Consider the following 17,351-nt stretch of genomic DNA (forward strand, 5'->3'; position numbering starts at 1 on the left):
CCGTCATCTGACCAAGGCTGATGATGTTACTCTTCAGCTTCGGGATGTAGTACACCTAGGTCAGTAGGCGTTGGTCCCCGTTTTTTCCTTGGAAAAGGATGGATCCTCTGCCTCTGATTTCGACGATTGATTCATCGCCAAACTTCATGTTCCCTATGATCTTCTCATCGAGCTCTTCAAACTTAGCTCGGTCTCCCGTCATGTGGTTTTTCACACCATTGTCTAAATACCAAACGTCGGTATAGACTTTCTCTTCTCTATCTCTGAGGAGGTTCGCAATAACCTTGTCCTCGACAAGCATCACCGTCTCGGTGGCCGTCTTCTCTGGGCTGGGCCTCTTCTCGGCCATCATCAGCTTGGGTTCCGGGCTCGACTCTGCATCGACTGGCTCCTCCAGGTTGGTCTTCTCTCTGACCGGTTCTCGCCCGGGCTTGGCGTCTCTCTCACCTACGACGCTTGTCTCTTGTTCGTCCCTGCGCACTTCCAAGTTCACTATCTGCTCGGTGAACATGAGTGCGGGTTGCTCGTCTTCATGGAATCTCATCAGGTTCGCTTCCTCGCCGTGGTTCCTGTTACGGCACTCCAATACGTAGTGCCCGAGCTTCTGATGATTATAGCACTTCACCGTGCTTTTGTCTCTTCGGGTTGTGGTGCCTTCCTGACGGGGTGCGCTGTTGCCGCGACCTCGCATGTCTCGACCTCGCCCTCGTCCTCGGCCTCTACCACGTGGTCTGCCATCTCCGCCGTACCCGCCACGCCTCGACGAGCTGGAAGAAGACTCGACTCCATGGTTCTTCTTCTGCTTGGCCATCCATTCTTCATGCGTGAGCAGGAGGTGCTTTTCCTCTTCCTTGTTGCCATAGCCCCGAAGCCTCTCCTCGTGGACTTTTAGACGACCGACAACCTCCTCGACTGACATAGTCTTGAGGTCACCGAACTGCTCGATCGACGTCACGATCTGCATGTACCTGTGAGGTGCCGCTCTCAGGAACTTCTTGACCACTGGTCTCGTTCACCTGTTCACCTAGCGAACGGATACCTGTTACAATGGATGTAAGCTTCATGGCAAACTCGTCCACAGATTCACCGTCTCTCATACGGAGAACCTCGAACTCGCTCTTCAAGCTTTGAACCTTGGCTTCTTTGATGCGGTCTGCGCCCATGTGCATTGTCTGTAACGTCTCCCACGTCTTTTTTGCGGAATCCTTCTCGGCGATCATGAGAAGGACATCTTCCGGAACTCCCTGATAAATGGCGGCGAGAGCCATCCTATCCTTGCACACTTCGACAACTCCATCTTCTAATGCCTCCCAAACGCCTTGCGCCTGCAGATTCACCCGCATCTTCAATGCCCACACTGAGTAGTTGCTCTTCGTGAGCATCGAATAGTTTAGCGTCACGTTTCCTTCCTTCCCGATCTTCGTCGCCGTTGTGTCTCCTCCGGTGGATTTGCTAGGTGACTCCATGTACTTCGGCATAGGCTCTGATACCAAATCTTGATTTCAAATACAAGATCATTGCCAAAGCAATGATAAAGAGTTGAAAGGAGAATAAGGAGAACACTATATTGGGAGAAAAGTTCTTTCTCTTTGTTTGGAAGATAATATGTCAAAATACAAGTTTTGAGTTAAAATGAAATGCATACAACTATGGCTATTTATAGGAAAGGAAATACTAAATTAAAAATCCTTGCTCATCAATTTTGCTTGCTCCCCAAGTTTTCTTGCTCCCCAAATTTGTAAAGACTTGCTCACCAAGTTGAGCTTATTAATCTCACACCGACGATGCGACGCGTTCATGGTCGCACCACCAAAGATAAAAAAAAAAAGGTACAGAATAAAAATTAAGTGGCTTATTTAGAGTAATTTAAAGTGACGCATTGGTTTGTTTTGTGTTTGATATAGACTAAAAACAAGGCCGAGTCCTCGGGCGTTGCGGCGACCTCGAAGAGTCCTACCACTTTTATTTCCCGAAAGGTTAGTGTCACAAACCCATTTGGACCCTGGTTCGTGACATATTGGTAACGAACTGGTTGAGTTCGTGACCGATGTTTCAAGAGCTCGCTGACTTTGTGACAGATGTGTCAAGGACTGATCCACTTCGTGGCACATCTGTCACGAAGTGGGTGAGTCCGTGACATATCTGTCACGGAGTGAGCGAGTTCGTGACAGATCGGTCACGAACTCAACCAGTTCGGGCCACATAGTAGATGTAATTGAGTTTATGTAATGTTTTAATTAATTATGTCATTGACTCATGTGTGTAGGAGTGGAAACAGTGTATAGTCGAGGCCAACGTTGAAGGTTTTTCGTTTAACTTTCAAGGGGGATTGGAAAAATTCCTCGCTCTCTTACTCGGCCGCAGTGCCGAAACTCAAGCTGGCTTCGTCCAATCATGTTTTGGGCAGTTTGTGGGGCAACCAAAAATAGTTCGATCATCGGCGATTATAAGCCACCTAGTGTTGATGACCAGGAGCTTCGAGGGAAAAACCACAGATGGGCTTCTAATTGAGATTGGATGCCAAGTTCGTGAGTTTACGAAGAAAGACTTTCAAGAGATTACATTCCTCAAAGTCGTCGATGACTACGAGGAATTCAAGTTCGATGGGGTTGTTTCTGATGACAGCCTCTTCAAAAAATTCTTCCCAGGGAAGTATTTGAGTCGTAACTTGGTCAACCAATTCCTGGAGCCGAGCATGGATTGACCCACAGAAGTTCAGGTAAATTCCCTAAAAATATACTTCGTCTTGAATGTCCTCCTGGCGGATGACGTGAAGAACTAAACACTATGCTTAGAGCTCGTTAAGGTGGTAGAGGACACGGACACATTCGGTCGCCATCCATGGGGCAATGTGGTGTGGAACTACCTTCTCGACGAAGTTCGGAAGTTAGTGGAGAATGGTGGCGAGCCATTGGAGCAAGGTAAAAAAAAAAAGAAGCTTCATCTCCTCGGATTCGTCGAGCCGCTTCAGGTTTGGGCGTACGAGTGTCTGCCTTTCCTGACGAACATGGGGGTTTGTCAGAGAGTCTCCACCACAGCTCGGCCAATAATGCGTCGGTAGAAGTCTACCAGACTTGTTCAGGAGGCCGCCATGAGAGGAATCAACTTCAATGAGGTAATAAATTTGTAGGTTAATTCATACTTAATATTCATAACAAATTTGTTTACTTGTCCCACGTATAGGTTGAATTTCACGGACTCGGCGACACTTCTTCAAGCATTGTCACCCCTTCTACGACGCTAGCGGTGGTGGACAAACGCCCAAGGAAGAAACCCAAAAAAGACGCCCCAGAACCACAAGCACCAACACAACAACCACAAGCACAACTACCACAACCACAAGCACAACCACCACAACGACAAGCACAAACAGTTAAGGTAATGCGATTTTTTGTTTCTATTTTAAGTTAAAAAAAAAACAATTGCTCGTGACAGATCTATCACGGAATGGATTCACTCTGTGACAGAGTGACAGATGTGTCACGAGGTGAATCCACTCTGTGACAGATGTGTCACGAAGTGAATCCACTCCGTGACAGATGTGTCACGAAGTGAATCCACCCCGTGACACATCTGTCACGGAGTATATTCACTTCGTGACACATCTGTCACAGAGTGGATTCACTTTGTGACACATATGTCACATAGTGGATTCACTTCGTGACATATCTGTCACGAAGTACCTTAGTTCGTCAGCCATCTTACTTTGTTATTTTGCTCATGGACAGTCCCGGCTCGACGCTCTCGAAAATTCAGTTGGAAATCTCCACGATCGTTTCCTCTACATGCAAGAGGACTACGGAAAGTTCAAAAAAGAGATTTTGGACGCGGTGGAGAGCTACATAGTGGCTGTTGATGAACTAGATCAGTACTACGATTGGAGAAGAGCAATGGCGTTTGAAAAGAAGCGCCAAGAGAAAGAAGCCCGATTATCGACCGAAGAGAAATTGGCCAAATTCAAGAAGTACGAAGCAGAGATGGCCAAGAAGAAAGAGGAAAAAGAAAAGAAAAAAAAAGAGGAACAAGAGATGGATGAGAAGCTGAAGAAACTGTAGGAAGAAGAGAAGAAACAGCAGGAAGAAGATGAAGAAGAAGACAAGAAGAAGAAAAAAGAAGAAGAAGAAGAAGAAGAAGAAGAAGAAGAAGAAGAAGAAGAAGAAGAAGAAGAGAATAAGAAGAAAGAAGAAGTCCGTGACACATGTGTCACGAAGTGACCTGAGTCCGTGACACATGTGTCATGAAGTGAATTCAGTCTGTGACACATGTGTCACGAAGTGAATTCACTATGTGACACATGTGTCACGGACTCGCATCATTTTGTGACAAATTTTCAAAATTAAAAACACACTATAACCTGCATATTTGCCGAGACACCAAGTTTTTTTTAATATTTCGGTATGATATTCCACTGACAACACACTTTGAGTTGATGACGCCTTTTCTCGTCGTTGGTAGAACCAAAATTGCATTATCTCCCTCAACCAATCAAGGCACTTCACTATTGGAAATGATCTTGCTTGTTAACGCATTCAAAGACTCTTGCTTGATATTCCACTGACAACACACTTTGAGTTGATGACGCCTTTTTTCGTCGTTGGTAGAACCAAACTTGCATTCTCTCCCTCAACCAATCAAGGCACTTCACTATTGGAAATGATCTTGCTTGTTAACGCATTCAAAGACTCTGCGTTGTTTGAAGTTATGATCGTATACCTTGATGTCTTGAAAAAACTGTTGGAATTGATCTAGGGTTAAGAAAAGATTTAACGCTTCGAGCAAGCGGCGAAATTTAAAAATTTTCTTTAAAACAAGTAAAACGTTTTTACTAACCTAGACAAAGAGCAAGTACATATAAATTAAAACTATTAATGAGCATATTATTTGTTTACTAACTTTTGAGAAGCTTGAACATTGAAAAGCCTTAGGAAGGTTGAAACGTTCGTCTCCCCACGCAACACGTCTCTCTTCTTTCCTCGGGAACTCGAGCAACCACGAAAGTTTCTATATCAAGAATCACTCGAGAAAGAAAGGAATTAGTGTGTGGGCACTTTTAAACACGACGACTAAAGAACAAGTCTAAGAGTCGAAGAGTTAAAACACTAGGTCAAATATGGACCTAGGTGCCAAAACAAAAACGAAAGAAAACTTAGAGAGAGAAAGGGAAGGGGCGGCCAAGTGTTCTAGAGAGAGAAGCTCTCAATCTCTAAAATTTTGGAATGAATAAAATGAAGGGAGTGGGGGCTCTATTTATAGGAGAGAGTTTACCTTCAATAAGGTAGTTTCCTCTTCTATAGAATATCACATATTCATGAGCAAAATTTTCTCTCCTTCCCTTCAAGTCACACGGCCAAACTAGGCTTCTAGAAGCCTTTGGATTTGTTTCATCTTTTGTTCTCCCTCTTGCTTGGCCGAATTCCCCCTTTCATCATAAAGGAAATTTGTTTCCTCTTTTTCTTTTGGCAAATATCTTCATACATTAATGCACAAAATAATCTCTCTTTTCTTTATTGGGTTGGACGGCCATAATCATCTAGAAGGGGCATCTAGATGTTTCTTCATTTGTTCATGACAACATTAGAAAGGCCTATTAAGAATTTTCAAGCAAAATTCTATGAAATGAAATTAAGCTACAAGGCCCAAATTATTTAACTTGGCCGAGTGGTTTTAAGTCATCATATGACAATGTCAAACAATTTATTGCAATTCATTTCATCCTATGTCTAAAAAGACAAAAATACCATTTAGACAATTTTCGTAAAACTTGTCTCGTTCTTGTTTTGACTTAGCTTATAGTTTAACTATTCCTACTCGATATGATTTGTGAAAGTGACCTCATGGATCCAAATGAACAAAGCTTGAACTAAAACACTTGGACTCAAAAGTTCACAAACCTTTTCCAAGTTTAGCTTAATGTCAACTGACTCCACTAAAGAGTTGACACTGAGAATCTCTCGGTTCAAATGAATTTATTTTCTACTCAAGAATTCAACTAAATATGATGAGTGGATCCACTAAATATTATCTATGTTTACCCTTCATGAATATCATCAGCTAGTCGGGATTTACAAAATTACTATTTTACTCATCTAGCTGTTATTTCCTCAACTCATTTGTCGCTTGTGAATAAGTCAGAAACAATGTATTGACGAGGAGCTACCAAGTCACATTGTTTCATCCAAAAGAGTCATGACTCAATTTGGACGCTGGTCAGTTCATTTATTCACATTCCAAGGAACAAAGCATGAGGTGATATACATTGCATTTCATCAATCTTGTACATGAATTCCATATCTATGAGATCTTCACAAAGTTACTCATGACATCTTCACAACTTAGTACTTCACCAATAGGTCCTGTTAAGAATCACATAGTGAATCCGAACTCTGACTTTCTCAAATGAGAATATGTAAGCTATGAAATGGCATGTCTCATTTCAGGATTGAGGTAAGCATGATGCAATTCATACGTAGTGACTTCGAGACATAAGAGGTTAAATGGCTTGTTCTTATATTGTCTCTAGAAGTACATTGGTCAATTCAGTACATTCGGGAGCGATACCTAGAAGAACTACAGAGTCTCCAATTCTCAATGTCCCATAACCAGACATCATAGATTCTCCTAAAAATCGTACTGAGATCAATAGTCCTTTGATCCTTAGATTGCGAATATATGGTTTTAAGCAAACCATGAAGAGTTTGTTTATGCAAATCTACATTTGTCTCTTCATATGTTGTTATGTTTGTTTACGGACTAAAGACTAAGGCTTTATCATAAAGCTTCAAACAGACAAGGAAGAATGAATGAATGTTTCAACTTTTATTAATAAATAAGCAGTTACAAGCAAGAGTCTTCATGAGACGTTATTACATCAAATCTATATAAGTAAAGACTACAACTCTTCTTGTGGGCACCATTGACAACAAAAACAACGTGCCCACTTCTCATTTCCTACTTCGTTGACAAGGTACGGCCGTATCAACGGGTCTTCTTTGTCCAACATGCGCATAAACTTTTGATATTCAAATATAGTATACACTTTTGCTGCATCGTAGAACTTCCAGTTGAAATCCTTGCCAATTTTTTGAATTTTGCCTTGACGTTATTCTTCACGTGGTATGCGCAAAAACCATGTTCTGCTTTTGGGAAAACATTCTTCGCGGCGTTAATGATCTCGGTGTTTCGGTCGGATACGATGACCATGTTATCTCTCTCACCTAATGCTTCCTTAAGTTTGTCGAAGAAGTAAAACCATGACTTGGAAGTTTCTGACTCACCAATACCACAGGCAAGCAGGAATATTTGCTCATTCGCGTCCATCGCGGAAGCCGTAAACATGTTGCCCTTGTGATAGTTTGTCAAGAATTTGCATCAACAATTACAATAGGCTGACAATACTTCCATCCTTCTCTAAACAGAGACAAAGAAACGAAAAAGTACATGAAATATTTATGACGATCAGTTTTTAGGTCGATGAGAGAACCTGGATTCTTTTGCTCTAACATGTACTTGTATTTTGCAAGAGAGGCATATGACTCATCATCCGTCCCATATAAGGATTGTATTACACATTCTTTTGCCCTCCATGCTTTTCTGTATGAAATATTGACTCCAACCTATGTTCGCATATAACTCTGGATCTCCTTTGGGGTACAACTATGTACAATTGGATCAATAAATTTGTGTTTCACCCTCTCTCCAACCAACTCTGCAGTAGGTTACGGATGCCCTTTTTGTCTGTCCTCTATAGAACAAGTCTACTTTGGATCATATCTCGAAACATAAACACGTACACACGGTCAAAAACATTAAAAAAAAAAGTGCATCCATTTCGTGACAGATCTGTCACGGACTGATTCATCTATGAAGAGAAGTTAGGAAATTTCAAATAAAATCAGTTTTTAGTTCGTGAAATTTTACCTTATAATTTCAAAACAATATTTGTTCTTTAGCTTCACCGTCTGGAACGCCTAATCACAGTTTATACCCGCACAAATGACATGAAGTTTGAGCGGAGATGAGTTCTTCGTTTTGAACCGATAATGAATATTGATTGCATCCATCCGCAAATGCTTAAACAACGCCGCTTTGTTTGCATATAATCCTTTTTTTACACTTACCATAGATAAAATGTTCAACACCTCAATATCGTTACTCTCGACACTGTATCTGATTCGGGAGCCGTAACCGAACACCCCCATTCTCTTGGCTTGATACCTTTTCTTTTCTTTGGGATCGAGTTGGCAGCTGTGATGGAAGAGGAGGCTCTTGCTGGTGTTGAGTCTGTGGTGGAGCCTCTATCGACAAAATAACTGGTGGCGGAGACCCTCTGAGTTGGGATGTCGGTGTCGCCTGGCTAAAAGTATTGATGTCATCCAACACAACAATATGATTGACAAAAGCCTCCGGACTTGGTAAGTCCCATTTACGTGACTCGAATATAGGACTCGGCTGTTTGGAATGATCCTGCTTCGATTGCAAGCGAATCCACTCTCACTTGTGTTTGGTGTTGGAGTGGATCCAACCCGTGGAGAAGAGGCTCCATCCGTTTTTTAATCCTGAAAAGCCTCTTGACTAATCTCAAGTACAAGATTCAATTTCGTTCTTCCTCAAGTAGAAATAACATCGCAAACTTTCGTTGTCGTCTATGGTTGGCGATATGAGCCCGTCAGCTTCATATTTGACGTTGATTGAATGTGTTGCATGGGTCACGTTCAACCGACCGTACAATGTTTGCATCAAACTTGGGTAATTCAAATTGGTAGGAAGTACAAGCGTAAGAGTACCACCCTCTTGATATACGTCCGATTTTACCCATTTCCCGCTATGCTTAGCATATAAATATATTTCCGCCATAGATGTATACGTTCGATCATATTAGATATAGGTATTAAAAATGGTTATTAACATCGAAAAACATCCAGTTCATGACACATGTGTCATGAAGCGAATCCAGTTCGTGACACTTCTGTCACGAACTGAATCCAGTTCGTGACACCTTGGTAAAATCGGGAAATCAACAAAAAAACGCCATTTTTGACAAACAAATCACACCCAAACACAATGGAATCTATTTCAACAGGAATCAAAACAATTAAACATGTTCTTATATGTTAAAAATAGGAAGAACTTACCAAAATATGTTTGAAAAAATTTCGGATCTAGAATTTACAGGAAACCTCATCACCATAAGAAGAAGAAGAGCCTTGGATTTGTAGGAAACAAACCGTCATTTGGATTTGAAGGAAGGAAAATATGGGTTTAGGATTATTGCAAAATGGGTTTAAAATGGGATTAGGATTCAAACTTTAGATTTGCAGGAAAAAAAAAACCATCCTTTGGATTTCGGCGGCAAGATTCCGGCGACCAGCACTCCGGTGAAGGCGTGAAGAAACCTCCGGTGACCCACAAGCGGAGAAGGATTTAGTGTTTTTTTTTTCACATGGTTTGTTTGAGGAACTGAAGGCCGGCAGGGTTCTGAAGAAAAAAAAGAGCAAAATGAGTTGGTCTTCATTAATGGGTCTTGAGGGTAGTTTAGGAAAAAAAAATAAATTCTCTCACCTAATTGTAATACTACTTTTGTCAATTTTTGAGTTTTTTGTTACATTTGGTAAATCACGTTGAGATGATATTATTAGTGTCAATTCCCTTTTTTTCTCTCTCGCGTTTCTTTCTCTCTCTCATTCTATTTACCCCACATGCTTGAGCGCGTTGTTTCAATTAGTACCTCTTAAGGAGTTATGACAGCGTGGCTTTATTGTGCTGATGTGTATTAATGAGTTTGTGTAATCACTGCCTACGTGGAATTTTTTTTATCGTGATAGGTCAGATAGGCTCATAATGTATTTGCCAATCAGAGATTGAAATGCATGATTACTTTTCTCTTATCTTTTTCCATATGTCTCGATCTCTAATATGATATCATAGCACATTAAACCCAAAAGAGTATCTAGTCCAATTACTAGGATTCGGCCAAGATGAGCGAAACCAAAGAACCTTCATCTTGAGGGGGCGTGTTAGAAATCCCACATTGAATGAGAACTAACAAGAGTTTGTGAAGGTCATGGGTTACCACTCTCATTGTCAATTGGTTTTGAGATGGAACCCCATGATACTTTCACATGGTATCCGAACTCTAGGTCAGAAAATGGTGAGTGAAGAAAATTCGTCGACAACCATGGATGAAAGCTCACAATCCGCAACAACAAGAGTCATTCCGATTGCGTTCAACAATACGATCTCTGTGGAGGAAGCAAGTAGCTACAAGCTATCGGGATTTCTTTCTGATACTTCCTTTGCTCCAACACAAATTCTTTCTCCGAATGAGAAGAAGACTCGCCTCCCCACCGTACCATCGCCTGAACACAGTTTTCTTTCTTTTTCTTATCTTTGGAACTCTCACTACTATAAATGTTGGATTATTTGATTTTCAATATTTATATAGATTGCTTCTGTTTGTTTTAGCTCTTCTTACTCGTTGCCATGAACTAATCTCGTTAAGAGTTTTGGTGTAGCTTGAATGAATTATGGTTGTTTATTTTTTTTTTAATTTATTGAAGTATATATTTTAGTTCTTTATTTCTTTGCTTGATTATATTCCACGTTTAATTCTTTTGCGAGATTAGCTACCTTGTACTTGAAATTAAGACCGTGTGGATGTTTGAGAAAGATTTATTTGGTTGTGCAAAAGAGTAGAATTATCGTAGTGCATTCTTTGACACTAGAGATAGCATAGGTTGCTACGGAGTCGTATGTGTGTTCCCGAGTTTAATGCTTCTCGTATTTTTAGTATTTGAGATTGAGAGATAAAAGTCTGATATTGACATATAGGTTGTTAGATACTCGAAATAAATTTAGTGATAAGAATAAAATCAACGTGATTAATGATGATGCAGGATTCGCTTCACCTGTCAAGGGGTCGAAATCACAATTTTAATCCTATTTAGATTTGTTGAGGGAGAAAAGGAACATGTCTCAAATCTCGTCAATGGATTTGAATACAAGGAATTGAGAGCAAAACAAGAGAATAAAAGTAATGCCGACGCTTTTATTGATAATGAAGAGATAGTACAATAATTGTATATGAAATGACAATGGAGACGTGAAAGGATTGTAATCAGAATATACGTAAATGTGCTTGAGAGATGGATTGTGCGTGCAATTTCTGGAGATTGAGGCTCTATTTATAGTCGTTCTCACGTCTCACGTCCTCCGCTGTCTTCAGTGCCACGTCTCCACGATCTCTCTTCCTCGCTGGATCTCATTACACATGGTATTGAACTGGCCTTCCCGCTTGAGATGCAGTTGATGTCTCACTGCCTTAGGTGCCACATCTCCACGATCTCCCTTCTTCGTTGGATCTCATTACACGTGGTATTGAACTGACCATCCCGCTTGAGATGAAATTAATGTCTCATTTTGAATTTGTAACCTCCTTCACGCGGTTCCGCCTTGTGCGAGCATGACTAGTTCTAGGTCTTTGACCGTTGAACTCATCGAGGCTTGTCAAACTACGTCGTTGGCTTCCTGAGAATTGACCTCCAGAGGTGAGGTGTTCATCACCTCGATGCGTGTCTTCGTAATCATTACGTTGTGGCCTTCGGTCAGGTGTCATCGATGTGAAATGACTGAGTGTTATCTCACAAATCTTCGAGGCCCAACAACTAGTGATTTTGAGATAGGCCTAAGCGTCATAGGCATACAGATATGACTTAAGCCAAATGAGACGAAGTACTACACCAACAGTCAGCCCTCCAGCTCAATTAAGTGTGGTGACACTGTTAAATGATATAAGGAAAAAAGGTGTGTACGACATGTCGTCCGCATGATCTACGATGTCGAGGAGATCACGAGTCGTCGTGTCCATGTTATTGGGAATTGAACATGTTGGTATCAGTCACGAACAATCGTCCAACACCAAATTATTAGTGTAATACCCTTATTGAGAATACATATCCCTATAACCGTGCGAAATATAAATAATTACGCTATCTAGCTAATTAATTATGAGATTATATGATCTTTTAAAAAAAAAACATCAGGACTTTATTCATTCAACGCGTCAAAATCAAAACACAAAAACAATAGAGTTCAGAAAGCCAAAACGAAAACATAAACCCCGGATGCAACCATTACAAAGCACTAGGCCAATCCCTAGGCAAGTCAACCAAAGAAAAATACTTAAACTCAGAACAAGAAGAGAAAAGCCACAAACCAGCCTTGAAGATAACCTTGTTCCAATCAAATTGTGAAAATTCTACCTCTCGTCCTTGAAAATAACCTTGTTCCGAGTATTCCAAATTCCCCACAAACCAGCCAGCACCCCAGTCTTGGCGGCTGCTGCCCTTTTAGAGCTGAACCCGGGGGAGGCGTGAGTGTTCAGCAGCGCCTCGACGGGGGTAGAGTTGAAAACGAGCCCCAACTTCGAGAAAAACCACCGCCATAGGTCAGCGCCACAATGCACCTGATGAAAAGATGGTCAGCGTCTTCATTCGTACTTCGACATAGAGAACAGAAACTCAACGACAGAGACATATGGGGGTTCAGTTTTTTAAATCGATCCGCTGTGTTGACTCTCTTAATAACCACCAGCCAAGCAAAAAACTGAACCTTATTAGGGGCAGCAGCTTTCCACACAGCATCATAGAATAGAACAGAAGGCATAGAGGCAACGGAGGAGAGATTCTCGGCTAGTGACTTTGTTGTCAATGGTGCCCACAAGAAGAGTTGTAGTCTTTATTTTGTACATTTGATGTAATAAAGTCTCACGAAGACTCTTGCTTGTAATTGCTTATTCATTAATAAAAAGTTAAAACGTCCATTCATTCTTCCTTGTCTGTTTGAAGCTTTATGATAAAACATTAGTCTTTAGTCCATAAACAAACTGAACAACTTACGAAGAGAAAAATGTAGATTTGCATGAACAAACTCTTCGTAGTTTGCTTAAAACGATATATTCGCAATCTAAGGGTCAAAGGACTATTGACCTCAGTATGATTGTTAGAAGAATCTATGATGTCTGGTTATGAGGCATTGAGAGTTGGAGACTCTATAGTTCTTCTAGGTATCTTCCGAAGGTACTGAATTTACCAGTGCACTTCTAGAGACAAGATAAGAACAAACCATTTAACCTTTTATGTCTCGAAGTCACTACGTATGAATTGCATCGTGTTTACCTTAATCCTGAAATGAGACATGCCATTTCACACCTTATGTATTCTCATTTGAGAAAGTCAAAGTTCGGACTCACTATGTGATTCCGAACAGGGCCTATTGGTGAAATACTAAGTTGTGAGAATGTCATGAGTAACTTTGTGAAGTTCTCATAGATATGGAATTCATGTACAAGATTGCTGAAATGCAATGTATATCACCTCATGCTTTGTTCCTTGGAATGTGAATAAATGAACTGGCCAGTGTCCAAATTGAGTCCTGACTCTTTTTGGATGAAACAATGTGACTTGTTAGCTCCTCGTCAATACATTGTTTCTAACTTATTCACAAGCGACAAAGGAGTTGAGGAAATAACAGGTAGAAGGGTAAAATGGTAATTTCATAAATCCCGACTAGCTGGTGATATTCATGAAGGGTAAACACTGATAATATTCTGTGGATCCACTCATCACAATTAGGTTGAATTCTTGAGTAGAAAATAAATTCATTTGAACCGAGAGATTTTCAGTGTCAACTCTTTAGTGGAGTCAGTTGACATTAAGCTAAACTTGGAAAAGGTTTTGTGAACTTTTGAGTCCAAGTGTTTAACTCAAGCTTTGTTCATTTGGATCCATGAGGTCACTGTCACGAATCACATCGAGTAGGATGAAATGAACGAAAATTTTCAAAAGGGTATTTTTGTCTTTTGAGTCAAAGGATGAAATGAATGTCAATAAATTTTTTGACATGGTCATTTGATGACATACATCACTCGGCCAAAATTCGATTTATTGGGCCTTGTGGATTAATTTCATTTCATAAGAATTTTATTGAAAATTCTTAATGGGCCTTTCTCATGTTGTCATGAACAAATGAAGAAGCTTCTAGAAGCTCCTTCTAGAGATATGTTGGGCGCCTACTACCCAAGAGAAATAGAGAATATTTTGTGCATAAATGTATCAAGATACTTGCCAAAAGAAAAAGAGGAATCAAATTTCATATGCATGGCAATAGGAATTTCGGCCAAGTGAGTCAAAGGCAAGGCAAGGAACAAAAAAGGAAACAAATCCAAGCCTTCTACAAGGCTGCCTTGGCCACCCAAATGAAAGAGGTAATAAGGCTATGTTGCTCATGAATATGTGATATTCTATAGAAGAGGAAATTACCTTATTGAAGGCAAAGACCTCTCCTATAAATAGGAGCCTTATTCTCCTCATTTCATTCATCCAAAGTTTTAGAGATTGAGAGCTTCTCTCTCTAGACTTGGCCGCCCCTCTTCTCTCTATCTCTCTCTCTCTCTCTCTCTCTATATATATATATATATATATATATATATATATATATATATATATATATATATATTCAATAGCGTTTTTATTGTTTTGGAACCTAGGTCCTCATTTGACCTAGTGTTTAGCTCTGCGACTTCAAGACTCGTTCTTAAGTCGTACTGTTTAAAAGTGCCCACACACTAATTCCTTTTTATCTTGAGTGATTTAGTGATAGAAACTTTCGTGGTTGCTCGAGTTAGCGAGGAAAGGAAGAGAGACGTGCAACGAGGGAGACGAATGTTTTCAACATTTTGAAGGCTCATCAACGTTCAAGCTTCTAAAGAGGTTAGTAAATTTATTATGTTCATATTAGTCTTATTTACATGTGCTTGCTCTTTGTCTAGGTTAGTAAAAACTGTTTTACTAGATCAATTCCAACAGACTTAACTGAGAAAACGTCTTCGCCCAGCCACATGTGCTGGTCTTCAAGTCTTTCCCAAAGCTTAAAATCTTCCAATATCCCCATCAGACCAGCCGCTTCGCAAGATTCTCTATTCGTCAGAAACCTAGGGAAGCCGAAATTCCATTCCACCTGACCGGGAGAAAAGGGAGAAGGAAAAGCGAAACTGTTGATGGGGGCATTCTGTAAGGGACATAGTCTCGCCAATCCTAGAAGCCGATCTTTTAAATTCATATATCCACACCAAACATCCTCCCCAAAAACGCACTATAGACCCATCGAACACCTTCCAAGAACATCGACTATAAAACAGCTCACGAACATACGAACCTTCTATCCACGAAAGACCTCATCACCTGCTAAAAAACTACCATATCCAGATTAACGCTACAAAATAAAGCCTTGATACCTCTCATCTACTCGGGATCACCCGACCCCCTGACATTCCAGGAAAGAATCATCATTGATTCCTTGGTAAAGACCCAGACTCCTTCTTTTTACCGAATGACATCTCAAAGGAGGCCCCTTATCAGAAATAGGGCCCACATGAGAGAGAGCCACATTTTCTAGATTCCCCAGGTCACACGCTGGACCAACGTTATCTCCAACAACCGAGCATGATGGGACAGAAAAAACGGCTTCTGGAGCACGTGGCAATCTTCTCTCAGAATCTATAACTTCCAGGAGAGAGAGTCTGTTTTCATTTGTGCTAGGTAAGCGCGCGCAAATAATAGAAGAAATAACTTCTTTTCCTTTTCCAAGATCTCTGACAACGTGCAGCTTAAATGAGGCTCAACTACCAGAGACGCAATGATTAACCTCTACCTCGGCCAGGGCACCCTCCTTAGACCTGGCTCCGGGAAGTCGCTGCAGCGATCCATATCCCGGTGGTGTAGCAGAGGAACTACTCTTTACCGGCGCACCCAAGTTGAACAAGCGCAGGTGAACAAAAGATCCAAGCGCGAGCTCAGGTTCAACGAGTCCTGAAACAAAGCCCTTGCATCGGATTTGTGCAAATTGAAGGAAGGACAAGTCGATGGTCTCTTTGGCAGTTTCGATCAGCGCGCCTAACTTCGCTCCGATATCCTTCAGGGATTGAGAGCTCCAGAGCTCGAAGGGGAGACCCTCAATTCCAATCCAACTGTTTCGCAAGAAAACCTTCTGATCCTCCCAAAGCTGATCTTTGGACCACTGTTTGATGAAAGCAACCTTTTCTTTCTTGAATGCCACCACTGCCATACTCGTCAAGGCATCTCTATATTCCTTGTTGCACCATCCCACAACTTTGTTACTGGCGAAAGGTGACTAAGGGAGGAATTTTCCTGTCCGTCTCTGTAACTCCTGGAAGATATCTTTCCAAAGAATCGTTCCTTTGAGGCGACATACAATCACTACGCAATCCCACTTCTGAGCACAAGGAGAGACATCTGAGGAAGCACTAATACCGGTAGTCCTGAGAAGAGAACTACTTGAGCAAAGGCCATCATCCTTTCCGGACGAGGACGGCGCAGTACCGCTCTTAGCCACCAACACATCTTTGAAACTGGGACCATTCGCATACGGCTGGATAGAAGACCTCGGCTTTGCCTTACTGACTTCGGGGACAAAGGAAAAACGCTTTTATTGGTTCCATTCTTTGAGAAAATTTCTCAAAGAACGGGCAAAGAGCATCAAACCTTTTAGGTTCCTTCCTTCTGGAACAAGGATGATTTTCCAGTCACCACGAGCTACTTTAAGGATTCTGATGCATCTTTCCCATTTATTCTCCAGCACATCTACTAAGAGGGAATACGAGAAGTCCGAGAATCTCTTCTGAAAGAAATCAGGCTGAAAGGCTTCGACGATTTCCTCAGACATATCACAAATCTAAGCAGCGGCTTTCCTTTGGACGAAGACGCTAAACGCCATTCCATTGCACTCCTCAACGATTCTCACAATCCTTCCATCCTTCCCTAGGGTGTATGAGAACTCCTTGTTTTCAAGTCTAAAATTGTCAACAAAAAGACTAGCACTGCCTCAGGCCACAGTTCCGATAGGAAAAACCGATCAGAGGACGGGAATGGAGAAAAAAGAGAGAAAAGAAAGGAGAGAGAAAAAAGGGGGAGTCATTCTGGTATTCTTATTTTGGGAATTATACGATTATATGATCTAGATTTGTTTAAATGAGTAGTAAATACTAGAGAAAAATTCAAGCAACCAATTTATAAGAGATGAAGGGAATATCATAACACTTACGACTTTAAGTTCAGCTACAGAAACTTCCAATCGAGTTCTTCAAGATCCAATTTTGAGCTCCAGTCACTCGATCTTCAAGCTTTGGTCTACGGTCTTGAATCTTCGAGAACGACGACTGGACTCTCGTCGTTTGGATCTCTATTGGATGATATCGTAATCTTTCAAGCCGTAATCTCCGAATGAATAAGAATAAAGTGTGGGCTCTCTCGTTATCTCACAACGACTACCGATGTAAG

General features: G+C 41.1%; 1 protein-coding gene across 1 annotated transcript; it reads right to left on the bottom strand.

Moving 5' to 3' along the window:
* Window positions 1-929: 929 nt before the first annotated feature.
* Window positions 930-1,478, bottom strand: LOC149402084 (uncharacterized). The gene has a single exon (XM_089608234.1). It carries the CDS (start codon window positions 1,476-1,478, stop codon window positions 930-932), a length of 549 nt encoding a protein of 182 aa, XP_089464360.1.
* Window positions 1,479-17,351: the final 15,873 nt, after the last annotated feature.

Source organism: Urtica dioica, chromosome 3, assembly GCF_054948205.1.
Source record: "Urtica dioica subsp. dioica isolate 48M chromosome 3, U.dioica_male_clone48M_v1_H2, whole genome shotgun sequence".
Lineage (NCBI taxonomy): Eukaryota > Viridiplantae > Streptophyta > Magnoliopsida > Rosales > Urticaceae > Urtica > Urtica dioica.

Excerpts from the sequence above, each read along its gene's own strand:
- LOC149402084 (XM_089608234.1), bottom strand. The coding sequence starts at position 1,478 with ATGCCGAAGTACATGGAGTCACCTAGCAAATCCACCGGAGGAGACACA.